The sequence below is a fragment of the Parasteatoda tepidariorum genome, chromosome 7, assembly GCF_982258835.1.
Source record: "Parasteatoda tepidariorum strain Cologne lab strain chromosome 7, Ptep-v5.0, whole genome shotgun sequence".
NCBI lineage: Eukaryota > Metazoa > Arthropoda > Arachnida > Araneae > Theridiidae > Parasteatoda > Parasteatoda tepidariorum.
Window position 1 is genome coordinate 111,647,044 of NC_141761.1, and position 12,690 is coordinate 111,659,733.

The 12,690-nt window shown below is 29.9% G+C and overlaps 1 protein-coding gene across 1 annotated transcript in view; it reads right to left on the reverse strand.

Moving 5' to 3' along the window:
- Positions 1-299: 299 nt before the first annotated feature.
- LOC107448483 (agrin) overlaps positions 300-12,690 on the reverse strand; it is a 115,315-nt gene continuing 102,924 nt past the window's right edge. The window contains exons 23-29 of the mRNA XM_087168484.1: positions 12,274-12,520; positions 10,855-10,966; positions 10,131-10,434; positions 8,454-8,535; positions 5,653-5,886; positions 4,386-4,489; positions 300-2,892 (exon numbers count right to left, since the gene is read on the reverse strand). Of these exons, the coding sequence (XP_087024610.1) occupies positions 2,735-2,892; positions 4,386-4,489; positions 5,653-5,886; positions 8,454-8,535; positions 10,131-10,434; positions 10,855-10,966; positions 12,274-12,520 (1,241 nt within the window). The 3' untranslated portion in view covers positions 300-2,734. The remainder of the gene's footprint in view (positions 2,893-4,385; positions 4,490-5,652; positions 5,887-8,453; positions 8,536-10,130; positions 10,435-10,854; positions 10,967-12,273; positions 12,521-12,690) is intronic.

Below are 12,690 nucleotides of genomic sequence, written 5' to 3' on the forward strand. Positions count from 1 at the left end.
AAAACAAACATTTATGAACGCAATTTAGCTGAAAATAAATCAGAATTTTAAAATTTTATTTCACTAACCTATCATCAATTTAAACGTTAATTAAACATCAATTTAAACTTTCATTAAGGAATAAATCTTCAGATAATTACGAACTATACGTGCAGGTGTCTCTGATATCTTTCTGTCTTTTTTTAGGAGATATTCTGTTTTATTAGTCTCCTATAGTTTATAGAAACTTTTAAAGTTATTTTCTTTAGTATAAAATATCGTAACTTAAAACAAATGTGAAATAAATAATATCATTGAACTTCTTTTCAAAAAAGTTTATTTCCTCGGTAAATACAGTGCCATACTTTCGTAGTAAATTTACATCTTATGTTATATTTCTCTGTGGAAAAAATTTCGTGTCAGAAAATATTTGAAATTATCATTGATAAAAATTTATGAAAGTATATATATACACATTTTCAATATTCGGAGAATTGAAATTTAACTAAGCTACTCAAATTTCCATTGTCATATTTATGTTACCGGCATTGCATGGAATGCCTAGGCATTGTATAGAATGCCTAGGCATTGTATAGAATGCCAAAAATTAGCCGGCAAAGTATGAAATGATTTATATTTCACACATTGCCCAGGCATTCTATAGAATGCCAAATGAGAAACTGGCAAAGTATACAATACATCTCCGATTCGTCAAAATGTCATTCAAAAGTGACAAATTCAAAACGTTATCCGATTTGATATTAATTTATTCGTGGATATAATTGCATTTATTCCATATTTTAATACTTACTGACGATAGATTAGAAGAAACATCAGTGTAGGGTATACCGGGCAATGGTATACCGGGCAATGGTATACCGGGCAATTGTATACCAGGCAATAGCACTTGACATTAAAAAAACATCAGTGTAGTGTATACCGGGCAGTGCCACTAGACCTAGTATATATTTCGGACATTTACCAAAGGTCTAGTCATACTAGGTCTAGTTAAGTGCCATTTCTGGGTATACATTTGCCCTGTATATCCTATACTGATATTTTTTTAAGGTCAAGTGCCATTGTCAGGTATATATTTGCCCGGTATACCCTACACTGATGATTTTTAAAGGTCAAGTGCCATTACCCGGTATACATTTGCCCTATACTCCAAACACTAATGTTTCTTCTAATCTATCGTCAGTAAGTGTTAAAATATCGTAATAAATGTATTTATATCTACGAATAAATTAATATCAAATCGGATGTAATAAATATTTCGAACATTCACCAAAGCGACTATGTGATTGTCAACATTCGCCGGTGAAAGTCAACAACCACAGATTTCGGTCATTCACAGTAACATGCACATCATTTACATATTAACCTCATCAGGACGTTTATGTCATACTTTGCCTAAATAGCATTTGGCATTCTATAAAATGCCTAGACATTTTATACAATGCCTAGAGAAAGTATGTAATACTTCTCCCATTTCATACTTTGCCTAAAAACATCCGGCATTCTATACAATGGCGGCGTTTCATACTTTGCCGGTAACATTTATATTAAACCGAGAAGAAAATTGTTGTCCTTACATCTACAATCTGTTGCTTAAAGCATCATTCTTACAATGGGTATAATACGTTGTGAAATACATAAAACAGTAAATTGCTTATACACACAAAATATTTACATAAATTGTTTACAAAATATATGTAGCGTTCTATAATACATAGTTTTTATTTCTTAAAAAATATCAAAGGTAGTTTATCATTTCCATTAGAATTAGAAAAATGTTTAAAAAGTATCAAATTTAAAAGTTTTAAGAGTTCAACAAACTTTTAAAATTTCTAAAAAATCCCTTTCCAAAACAGTTTCTTTTTAAGGAAGCAGTTTTTAGTGCCGAAATTCTTTTGAATTCTTACATGCAAAAAACATCCATAGTTTTCAAACATTAAAACATCCGTAACTTTATAGTTTGCATTCACACACGAAAATTTTAAATTTATATGAAAAATTCAAATTTATATTGTGTTCTGAAATGTTTCGTGAGCGCAGCACATAAATGGCAAAGTCTATCAGCTCTTTTTCAGAAAGTACACCCAAAGCCACTTAGAAAAAACTTTTCTGGTCATATCTTCTAGTCAGTCATCTGGTCATAACTTATCTGATCAGAGCTTTATTATTTTTTTTAAACAAATTTTTAGTTGATGGTTTCAGTTTTCAATTTCTGTTCACGGTCTTAGCACACATTTCATGTATTAAAATTGGTAATATTTTAAGTTTGCAAAACGCACAGTACTTGATCTTGTCGTTTATCCAGAGACTTTTATCCAAGACAGTACTAAGTAAAAGTAGCTGGACGAGACATTTATCTGTGACTTTTTTCTAGCTACAGTCAAAATGACCAACCTCACCTTGGTACCACAAGAGTTGAATATTGGTCTTTTTAATATTATTCCGCATGGATTATGTTGCTAAAAGCTAAGATAGTATCTTAAAAAGTTTTAAGAAAACGACGCATTGTAAAAGTTTCACATTTGCAGTGGCAACATAAATTTATCTGAAGTCACACTGTCACACCTTTGTAGGATTTCAAATCAAGAAAATGTTCCAAAATCCCGATAATGATGCAAAGCCCCGATATTTTTGGGGCATATCACTTACTTACGACATTAAAGTTTTTTGCCAGTAACTAAAATAATTTTTAAAAAAAGTGTCAATGTTTCTGATGGACGTTTGCTTTCAAAACATATCAATTCATAACCTTTGAGCTTTCGCACCTTTGAGTGCTTCCTTTTTCAATGATTAGTTGATGGGCCGGACTTTTGTCGATAATAATTGAATCTATGCAACCAGAGAAACCGCTATAATAATCAGATGGCAATCCTAGTGGTAATTTTGGAGCGCCACCTAAAGTAAATAAAAATATATATATAGTTTCTGATTTGCAGTGGTAAGTCTCAGCATTATTAAAACTAGGTATATAATATATAAATAATTCGATTTATATAATTTGTAATTTATCTATCGTAATTTGTATAATTCGATACATTTGATAAGCATTTCCTACAATTTTTAGTCAAACTTTTCTAAACATGAAACATGCAATGGCTCGTGTTTAAATGAATGTCTTAAAAATTTCACCGCTTATTTTTTCAAAACTATATATTTTACACTTAAATATATGATGCTTTCTTAAAATTCCGTTGTGCTTATGATTTTCTTCAGTTGCATGATGATCTCCTAATGTAAATACTGCAAAATACCAATATTATTCAAAATCCTACAAAAAATTATAGTGCGTTTAAAAAAACTAATAAAATTACCTTTTTTGAAAATGGCGGATTGTTGAATTGTATTAGTATAATTTTGAAAAACAAATCTAGAATAATGAACACTGTATTTCGTTTTTAAATTCCTTGCATTTTATACATGCTTTGAACTATTCGCTTATAAAGCGAAAGATAATTTACAATATTTTTATTATTTCACATTAAATACATATTAACTTCTTTATAAAAAAATACATTATTATTTCAGATTACAATTTTTTTATATATAAAATAGGAGACTAAGCAGGAAATAGTAAGAGTCGAAAAAGTATCAAAATATGCATTAACCTGCATTTTAACATTTTTAACAAATGACTACTTTTTGTAAAAATTTTCTCATTGTTAAAATCAAAAAGCTAGACATTACAATAAAGAGAATTAACCAGCATTGTTTACTTCGGTTACATGTTCTACATTGTTTATTCCTCTCTTCATCAACGGAAATCAATGTAAGCTTCTATTTTCGAAGACGCGAAACCAAGTTTAATTGTTTTCCAACATAAAGACTTTCTTAATGCAATACATCTTTGAAAACAATCGAAATTTCTAAAGAATGCTTATGAAAGATTCCGGTATCTCATAATAAAGAGGAACGATATATTGTATTTCTAATAATGAATAATCTTTAGGGAATATACAATAGAATGCATAATTTTTCTATTTCTCTGTGCGTTTTTGATAGATTCAGTAAAATAGAATAAGGTAATAAATAATATAATAAGAGCATATTATAAAATTTATTTATAAATTTACGTATTCGGTTTTTTAAAAGTCACTCAAATATCCTTAGTTAGCAGCTAATGATATTTCAAGTAGTTCTATGACTATTAGGTTGACCATAACTTAAACAATTATTTAAATTTTTAAGATATTTTATTTTGTGAAGATGCTCACGTGATCGTACTCAATCGTCAATGGGGTGTGAATGTTCGTTTCCTAGTTATGAAAATCAATCAATGTAATTAATATAATAAATAATTCGGCATAGTAAAACTAAAATGACGTAATATTGTATGGAAACCACGCAGTACCGTATAATAAAACAAGTACAAATAAATAAAGTATACTAACCTATCCATAAGACCCCATCAGTATGTAAGTCTATTGATCCTGATTCTGATACATTTGAAGCAAAATAATTTCTGTCCACTCTTATTTCTCCAAGACGCTTTCGCCTAAAATAATCGAAAAGCAAAACTATATTAATGTTAACAATATACTATAGTATATTTTCTCAAATTTAGACGTCATTACGTCACACAGAATGAGTGTTTCAAGTAGAGTTTAAGGAACATCAAAAGCATAAGGATTGAGATTTGCACCACAATCCGTAGCCTAGCCGGAAATATGCTGTCAGGCCGGAAATATGCAATTTTTATTTATTAGCTAAAATTTCGTTAATTTCATTAATTATTGCTAATTATCATTAATTTCATTAATTATTGCTTATATTAATTACATAAATTTTAATTAATTTCATAAATTATTATGTTTGAAAATTGCATTCTAATAGCTACAGATGTTTTGTTGTAGATTATTAATTTGGCGACTAACTTGCAGAGGTCGTATGTAGCGTCATTTTCGATGATAAGTTGCTCTGTGATTTGCAATATTAATGGTGTACTTAACTTCCTTTCTAAATTTACAAATGAAATTGAAAATGAATAACCCTGTATATAAAGTATAGCTTTTATATTATTTCATATCAAACAATTTTAATATTAAAATAACTATCAGCTTTACATTTTTGAATTACACTGGTGTAAGAAATTCAGAGAATTTGCAGGCTTGGTCCTTTATCTCTAGAACTAATTGGACCAATTTTAATGAAATTTGATCTGTAAATACATTGATACACTAACAAAACAAATGACCATTCAACAATTGTAATACACACGCATCATCGTGTGTAACACTCGTTGAAGTCGGAAGGTATGAAATTTGTCACAGCAGAATTCAGGCCAATTGCCACAGGAAATGATAAACTGCCTTACGTCAAGATCATGCTGCAAGGCCTGTATATGCGTAAGAGGGGACCCTATTCCCTATTAACTCAACTTTTTTTTGTTTATTCTGCAACCGCTGTTTCATATTTACAGACCTTAAAGAGTGTTACGCACGATCATGCGTGTGTATTGTATTACAATTGTTGATTGTTTATTTGTTTTGTATTATCAATGTATGTACAGATCAAATTTCATTAAAATGGGTCCAGTAGTTCTAGAGATAATCGAACAAGTCTGCAGATTCTCTTAATTTCTTACACAAGTGTATATTGCCAAATATTTTTTAAACAATTTTTAGCAGCAAGTAATGAATAGTGTAAGAGACTTTATACCTGTGAAATGAAACTGAATGCCACAATCCATCATCCACTCTTTGATCAACCCTCACAGACAGAGGATGCTTTTGTTTTCCAAGCTTGAAATTGAGTTCTGGAAAACCATCAACAATTGCAGCAGCCAGATAATCATTCTGCAGATCGGATCCCTCATTTGTCCAAAACAGTAAACCAGAGGAAAAAGTAGTTCGAAATCGAACTTGGAGTCTGTTTGATCTGCGTCTTCTGGACCTATTAAGATGCATAGTAGTATCAGCAAGTACAGTAAAATCTGTTCCAAGTTGACTGCTCGTGAGACTACAATTTGATAATCCACATCGAAAAGTGGTCGACTTATAAAGAAGGGAGAAAAAGTTCGCAATCGAACTTTGAGTTCGTTTATTCTTAATAATTAAGAGCTTTAATAGTAAATAGTGTAAACAACAAAACTTTTAATGGTGTTTTTTGTAGCAGTGCATTGAGGAACAAATTCTGCTGTACTGTTAAACTTTAATTACTCGTATTTACTTTGATAATCTCTAAAACGTTATAACATTTCAGTTAAAAACTAGTTATTACCCATTGGCAAAATGGGTGTTTTGGGTTTGATGGCTTGCTCTCCATATTTGGACGTCATCACACTTTTCAACTGTGTTCTAGAGTAATAGTAAACAGTGCGCATGCGTTGTATACGTGGCCGCTGCTGTTTGACATTTTTTTTAAAATTCTTTTTACTTTCTTTTTACCAGCTTGCATTTTTAATGTTTTTACGTAAGATTAATTTTAAGTATTTTTATGTTCTATATATGATTAACTTGTTCATAATTACTCTCTTGGCCGATGAATTAATATGAATATGAATATTGAAGAGGGAAACGAACTCTGTAACGTTTTAAGAAATGTATATTTGGTAGCAATTGAAAACCAATCCAGCCCTTTGAACGTGAAGAGGGCAGAAATCAATTGAAGCAGATTTTTTCAACCCACGACTTGAAATGTCGTGGCTTTTATGACAGTCTGTCCAGGTTAAAATAATTACCAATGGGTAACCAGTATTTGCTATAAAAAGCGATCACATTTTATTAGCTATTTTTAAAATTATTTATTTATTTTTATTTTTTTTAGCTTTTTTTTAAATAGTTATTTAACATAGGAAATAATTTAAAATAAATATTGATAGATTTCATTGCTCTCAATCATTATAATCTGGAAGCTTTTCAGAATAAAAGATTTTGTTTTTGTTCTATTTAATTTATTTGATGCAATTCATTTTGATATATATATTTATGATATTTGACAATATTTTGTGATATTTGAATGATAATTTATGAAAGTAATGGTTTGAAAATCTAACACTTCAACACTTTGAAGCAGAATTTTTTTCGAAAAAACATATTTTTCCTGTTTTTTTTTCTTCATTATTTTGTATTAATTTAGGTCAAAATAAGTAAGAAATATTATATTTTAATAATCTATAATTATGAAACACAACATGAAACACAGGTGTAGTTTTATTCTGCGTAGAAGGTAAAATCATCCAAACATAGCTCACTTCCAAACTTTTCAAAATTGCACTTATTTGCAGTTATTTAGATCTAAGAGAAGCAGTTATTTATTATTGAAACTTCCTTAATTTACAGAATCTTTTATTGATAAATTTCTGAATATGAATGAGAAAAGCTACTTTTTTATATTTTATATTTTGGAACAAATATAAAATAGACTTTTTTTAGTCACTATTAGACTACTTTTTATTCTTAAATTCCAAAATATATTTTGGCTTGTAATTAGAGCACCAGAATAAAAATATAAAAAGGACACCGGTGTCCCAACTGTGTCAAAAGGTTAAGAAATTTACTAGTGTGTTGAACCATATTATGATTCAAATTAGTTGTAATTTTAATATGGGTGCTGAATTAAACCATATTACCGCGCAAATCTGTCCTGTTTAAATCTAACTACAAAATACAATGTTTTAACTTTAATTGAGATTCGATACTATGTAAAAGTTGCAGCAAGTTTAAAGGGTGTTAGGTTTAAGGAAACTAAATTATGACTTAAGTCCCTAGCGTTGACAATTCTGATCCCCACAATAAATAGTGAAAATTTCAATATTTTCGCCATTCACTTTGAAGCATGAAATATTTCTTTCACTCCTTAAATACACTCCATGATTTGTGACATTGGACTCCTATAATTCGATACTCACGCCTAGATGGCAGCACCATTCAGCTGGTCACAAAATAGTCTGGCATTTCTCATCTCTTACGAAAGATGAAACAACCAGATAAAGTAATTAAACCATTCACCCCGGTTCATTTAATAAATCATAACTCAACCACAACATACTTCAAAGCCCGTTACCTAACGAAGAACAATCTACGTGTAAATTTCTTTTTACGGTGTTGAAACCATGTTAGTTGTAAATGGTTAAAGAAAAGCATAATGTTGTATTCACGGTTTTTTAACCATACTAGTTGTAAACAGTTTAAAACTGTAAGGATGAAAAATGTCTTTTACAGTAAGCTTTACGGTTTATTGGATGGACGGCTATTAGTTATTTTACCGTAATTTTAGAATGAAATTTCCTAGTACAGTTTTGTTACTACACCTTCTTTTCTGAGAATATAGTTATTCACACAGACAGAAAATAATATTAAATTTATATTCATTTCGCTTTGATATTCAAAGAAATAAAATGTAAAGTGTTAAAAGCTTTCAAAATTTAAAAAAATAAATATTTTTAATTTAAAAGCATTTAATTCATTTGAGAAAAAAGAGATAGTCTTTAAAATGAATTGGGGTAAAGTGTAGCTTACCCTTTAGTGTTGGAGTAAGGGAAAGTAAGAAACGTTGTTCCGTTAAAAGATATTGCTCGTAGTAAGCCATTTCCACTAATACCTAAATTAAATAAAGAATTGTGTAATTTAAAACATAAAAAACGTACTAGTTTCCATTTTTTTGCTCTTAAAAACTATAAGACTTACATAAATATTAAATTAAAAGATATTTCAAGACGTATGCGCTATATTTTAAACTTTTCATTGTGCAGTCCGCAAAAAAAAGTGAAAGAAACACTCTAAATAGCTTAATCTAATGGTCAATTTTTCACGTACTAGGACTCAGTAGGTGAATTATTTAATATGCTAATTAGGTAGTTCAAAAGGTATTTAAAGATATGAAATCGGGCACAAAAACAAACTTTCTCTGAATGAACATACCTTTTTTCGTCGGTTTGCTGACTCCCGATATGTAAGAATTAGCCACAATCTGGGAAATATGGCTATAGAAAGCGGTCCAAAAGAAAAAAAAACGGTGCAAAATTTGCATCGCGGGGAAAGCTGTCCAAAATTTACACCCCTTAATGTTAATTTTACTTTTTGCATATTTCGCCATATTTCGAAAAAACCTTTTATGCGAATTGAAAAGCATTCGGACACAATTGCGAAATTCTTTTGTCCACAGACAATTCTACACACATAAAAAAATAAAATAATATTTATTTTTATTTAATAATAGTCAAAGCAATTTTAAATTGTGAGATATCCAAATATTTGCATTTTTTTTTAGTATGCATTTTTGTATGGAAAAATACAAAATTTGGACGAAATTCGTCGAATAATTTCTAATTCGATTAAATTCAATTTCTCAGGAATTATTTAACTGATTTCCTCCTAAGTTTGTATTTTGCCGAATAAAATTATATGCTTCAAAAAAATTTAAAAATTTGTATACCTCAGAATTGAAAATTGTCTTGACAATTATTAAATAAAATAATGAGAAAAAAAACAATAAATAATTATTTAAAACTATGTTTTGCATGAAATTATCTTTCGATAAACAAATTTTATAAGAACGTGCAAATTTTTTTCAATTCATTTAAAAAGTTCTTGAGGAATGGAGGAACACGCAAAAAGTAAAGTTAAAGGGGTCCAGATTACGGCGTTTCTACTTTGTCTGCACACCTTAGAATGAGAAAATATGGAAATGCGATGGTTCAGGGTCGCTGCGAGTTAGTTACGAATCGCTGTTAGTTACGAATCCGCATCCGGTTACACCGATCGCAGAGCTGACTTGAAATATCCTCAGTGGTAGGCGGATCACGAGTTAGAGAAAGTTAGAGCTCTTAGTTAGAGCTTCTAGACGAGTTAGAGCTCTTTCATTAGCCCTTTGCCGTCAGGCTAACCGTTGGAGGTTCTCGTGGTTTTCCTCTCCGTGTAATGCAAATGAGGGTTAGTTCCATCAAAAAGTTCTCCACTAAGGCAAATTTCAACCACCACTTGATCTAGAAGTTCCCTTGTCTTCTGGATTGGGTTTAAAATTGCAAGGCTACGGAGTTGAACATTAGTAGTCGTAAACCTAACAATCGGGTCGGCTGTTCCACAACGGTTATAAATTGATATAAAATTAGAAAATATGGATAATATTTTCCCCTATCAACAAGTGTATTTTGTGAAAAAACTCATTTTTATGAAATTAAATAAATGTATACTTACGTTTTTCACATTGTTTTCCTGTATACTTTTGCGGACATCGACACTTAAAAGAAGTGAATTCAGGAATACAGACGCCACCATTTAAACATGTTCCATGTGCGCATGGTTCTCCTTTAAAAGCTTTTACTCCAACAGACTTCACCGCTCTTTCATTTAAATTGCTCCAATCTTCACCATTAAACACAATTTTTTGAATTGCACCATCAAAACCTATGGTTATTCTCGAATCTCTGTGCACATATTTAATATGGGGTACTCCGCCTATATACAGTGGTAAAGAGAGGTTTAATTCCGCCAGAGGGGGCTGTAAATGAAATAAAAAAATGTTGAAAACATCTATTCAAATAAATTAAAGTAATATAACCGTTCATAACTATATAAATTGCTTTATCTTCAAAATAACATTCCATTTTAATTGATAAACTATTAAAAATGCTTTTTTTGTAAGTATTTATCCATTACTGTTTTTGTTGTCTTATACCATTTAAGCAAGGGTTGCGGAAGAATTCAGAGAGGAAAATATATTCAGTCAATATTCATTCAAACTAAGGAAAAGATATTCAGTGTGCCATTCTATTTAGATTTGTATTTTGAACACTCGATGTTCAGATAGATTATAATTAACCTTTTTCTTACAGCTGGTACAATAAGTGAACCACACGTGATAGTACATCATAGTATACCGTAGGCAAATTGTTAAATATTTCTTATTAATTTTACTTACTTTTGATTTACCAACTACTGTACTGTCATTGTCTACCTTCAATGTTCCTTGTCTTCTGAGACGGCTAATTTTAATAGAATGCCATTGATTTAGAGAAATTTGCCTGCGGGAACTGAAACAAAAAGAATGTTAAAAATAAATATTGCATTTTATAAAATGTATACAAAATGTTAAAAGAAGTGCTATCTATAATTAGTTTGCAAAATAGTTAATGTCCCTACTTCTAATGATGCTCCGAGCAAAATTATATTATAATTAATTTCCCGATAAAATTACTGCAGTTCATTCAATGACTTTTATAAAGGTAAATAAGGTGAACAAAACTCGATGGGTTTTTATTTTGATTCATTGATTTTAAATGTGTGAGTTTTTAAAATTTAACCTAATAGACTGTCTTGACATAACCTAAACGAATGCAATGACCTTAAAAATTTTCATAAAACTACTTTTAAACAAATTGCTATATAAGCAACAGACATTTTATTATATTTTAAATGAATGGTTTTCATGCCATGCTCTAACGATGACAAAATTACCAAATTTTTTAATGTATTATAAAACCTTATTTTATTTCAAATTTTGCCAAAATCATCACCATAGCTCTTCATTAAAAATTATCGAGCTGTTTAGTTGGTTCCATTAAGCCAGAAATACGGTAAATGATACCATATTCTGGTAGTTTTGACCATACATATTTTTTCAGGGAATTATTAGCTTCTCCTAGAATATACAGTCCACGGCAAAATTATAAGACGCACTCTAAGATTCTATGTAAAATCTTTATTATCAGATGGCACTATTCAGCTTTATTGTTTTTAAGCGGATGAAACCGGTTTGCACTAGTTTACGGTCGTGTATCATTTGGTTATATTAGACGACATATAACATAAATTCAACGATTGGATACATTAGACGATATATTATATAAATATAGAATATTTATCATATCAAGTGCTATATTAGTATATTATAATAATTAGACCCAATTATTAAACGCATACTGGTTTTTAATAATTGCATGTTTTGCACGAGTTTGTACGCAATACTTTTATTTTTAAACATGCATGTGATGGGGTTTCATTCAGGATATTTTTATATACTTCCTATTTGCATTTATTTTTAACGTATTGCATTACAATGTTAACCAATTCATACACAAACAAATGCAAACCGGTTTCAACCGCGTTAAAACAACAAAGTTGTATAGTATCATCTGATAGCTAAGATTATACATAGAATCTTGTAGTGCTTCTAATCATTTGGCCAGGGACTGTAGTTGAATGATGTTGTTACAGAAAAGACCACAAAAAAATACCCTGACGGCAAAGTTCCCAGAACAACATTCATTTGACCAATGGTTAATAAAAATTGTTAAACATTTAAAGAAAAATCGAATCATGAGTTAAAAGTTGTTCTTACGTTATGTTGATAGCTCCACTTCCCAAATTATATATAAAATTGGCGTATCCATTTTCTAATATTAAAGCTATGAAATCTCCTTTTTTATTCATGAGTTGACCATTATAGAGCAGCATTCCGTTTTCCATTCTTGGATAAAACCATATCTCTAATGAAAATGCATGTTTTGCATTCTTTAATGTTGGCATTTCCAAATACGAGTTGTTTCTGAAATCTGGAACTCTCATTCCAATGGAGTGCTTTTTGGCTGAAATAAAAAGACACATTTATTATATGAAGTGCTTTTTTATCACTCGCTCTTAACTTAAATTTTTAGAATCTTTATTAAAATTAAGTAGCTTTAACCGCTTCCCTGATTATCCCGAGTTAACTCGTGTATGTATAGATTGTAAATATTTATTATCCCGAGTAAACTCG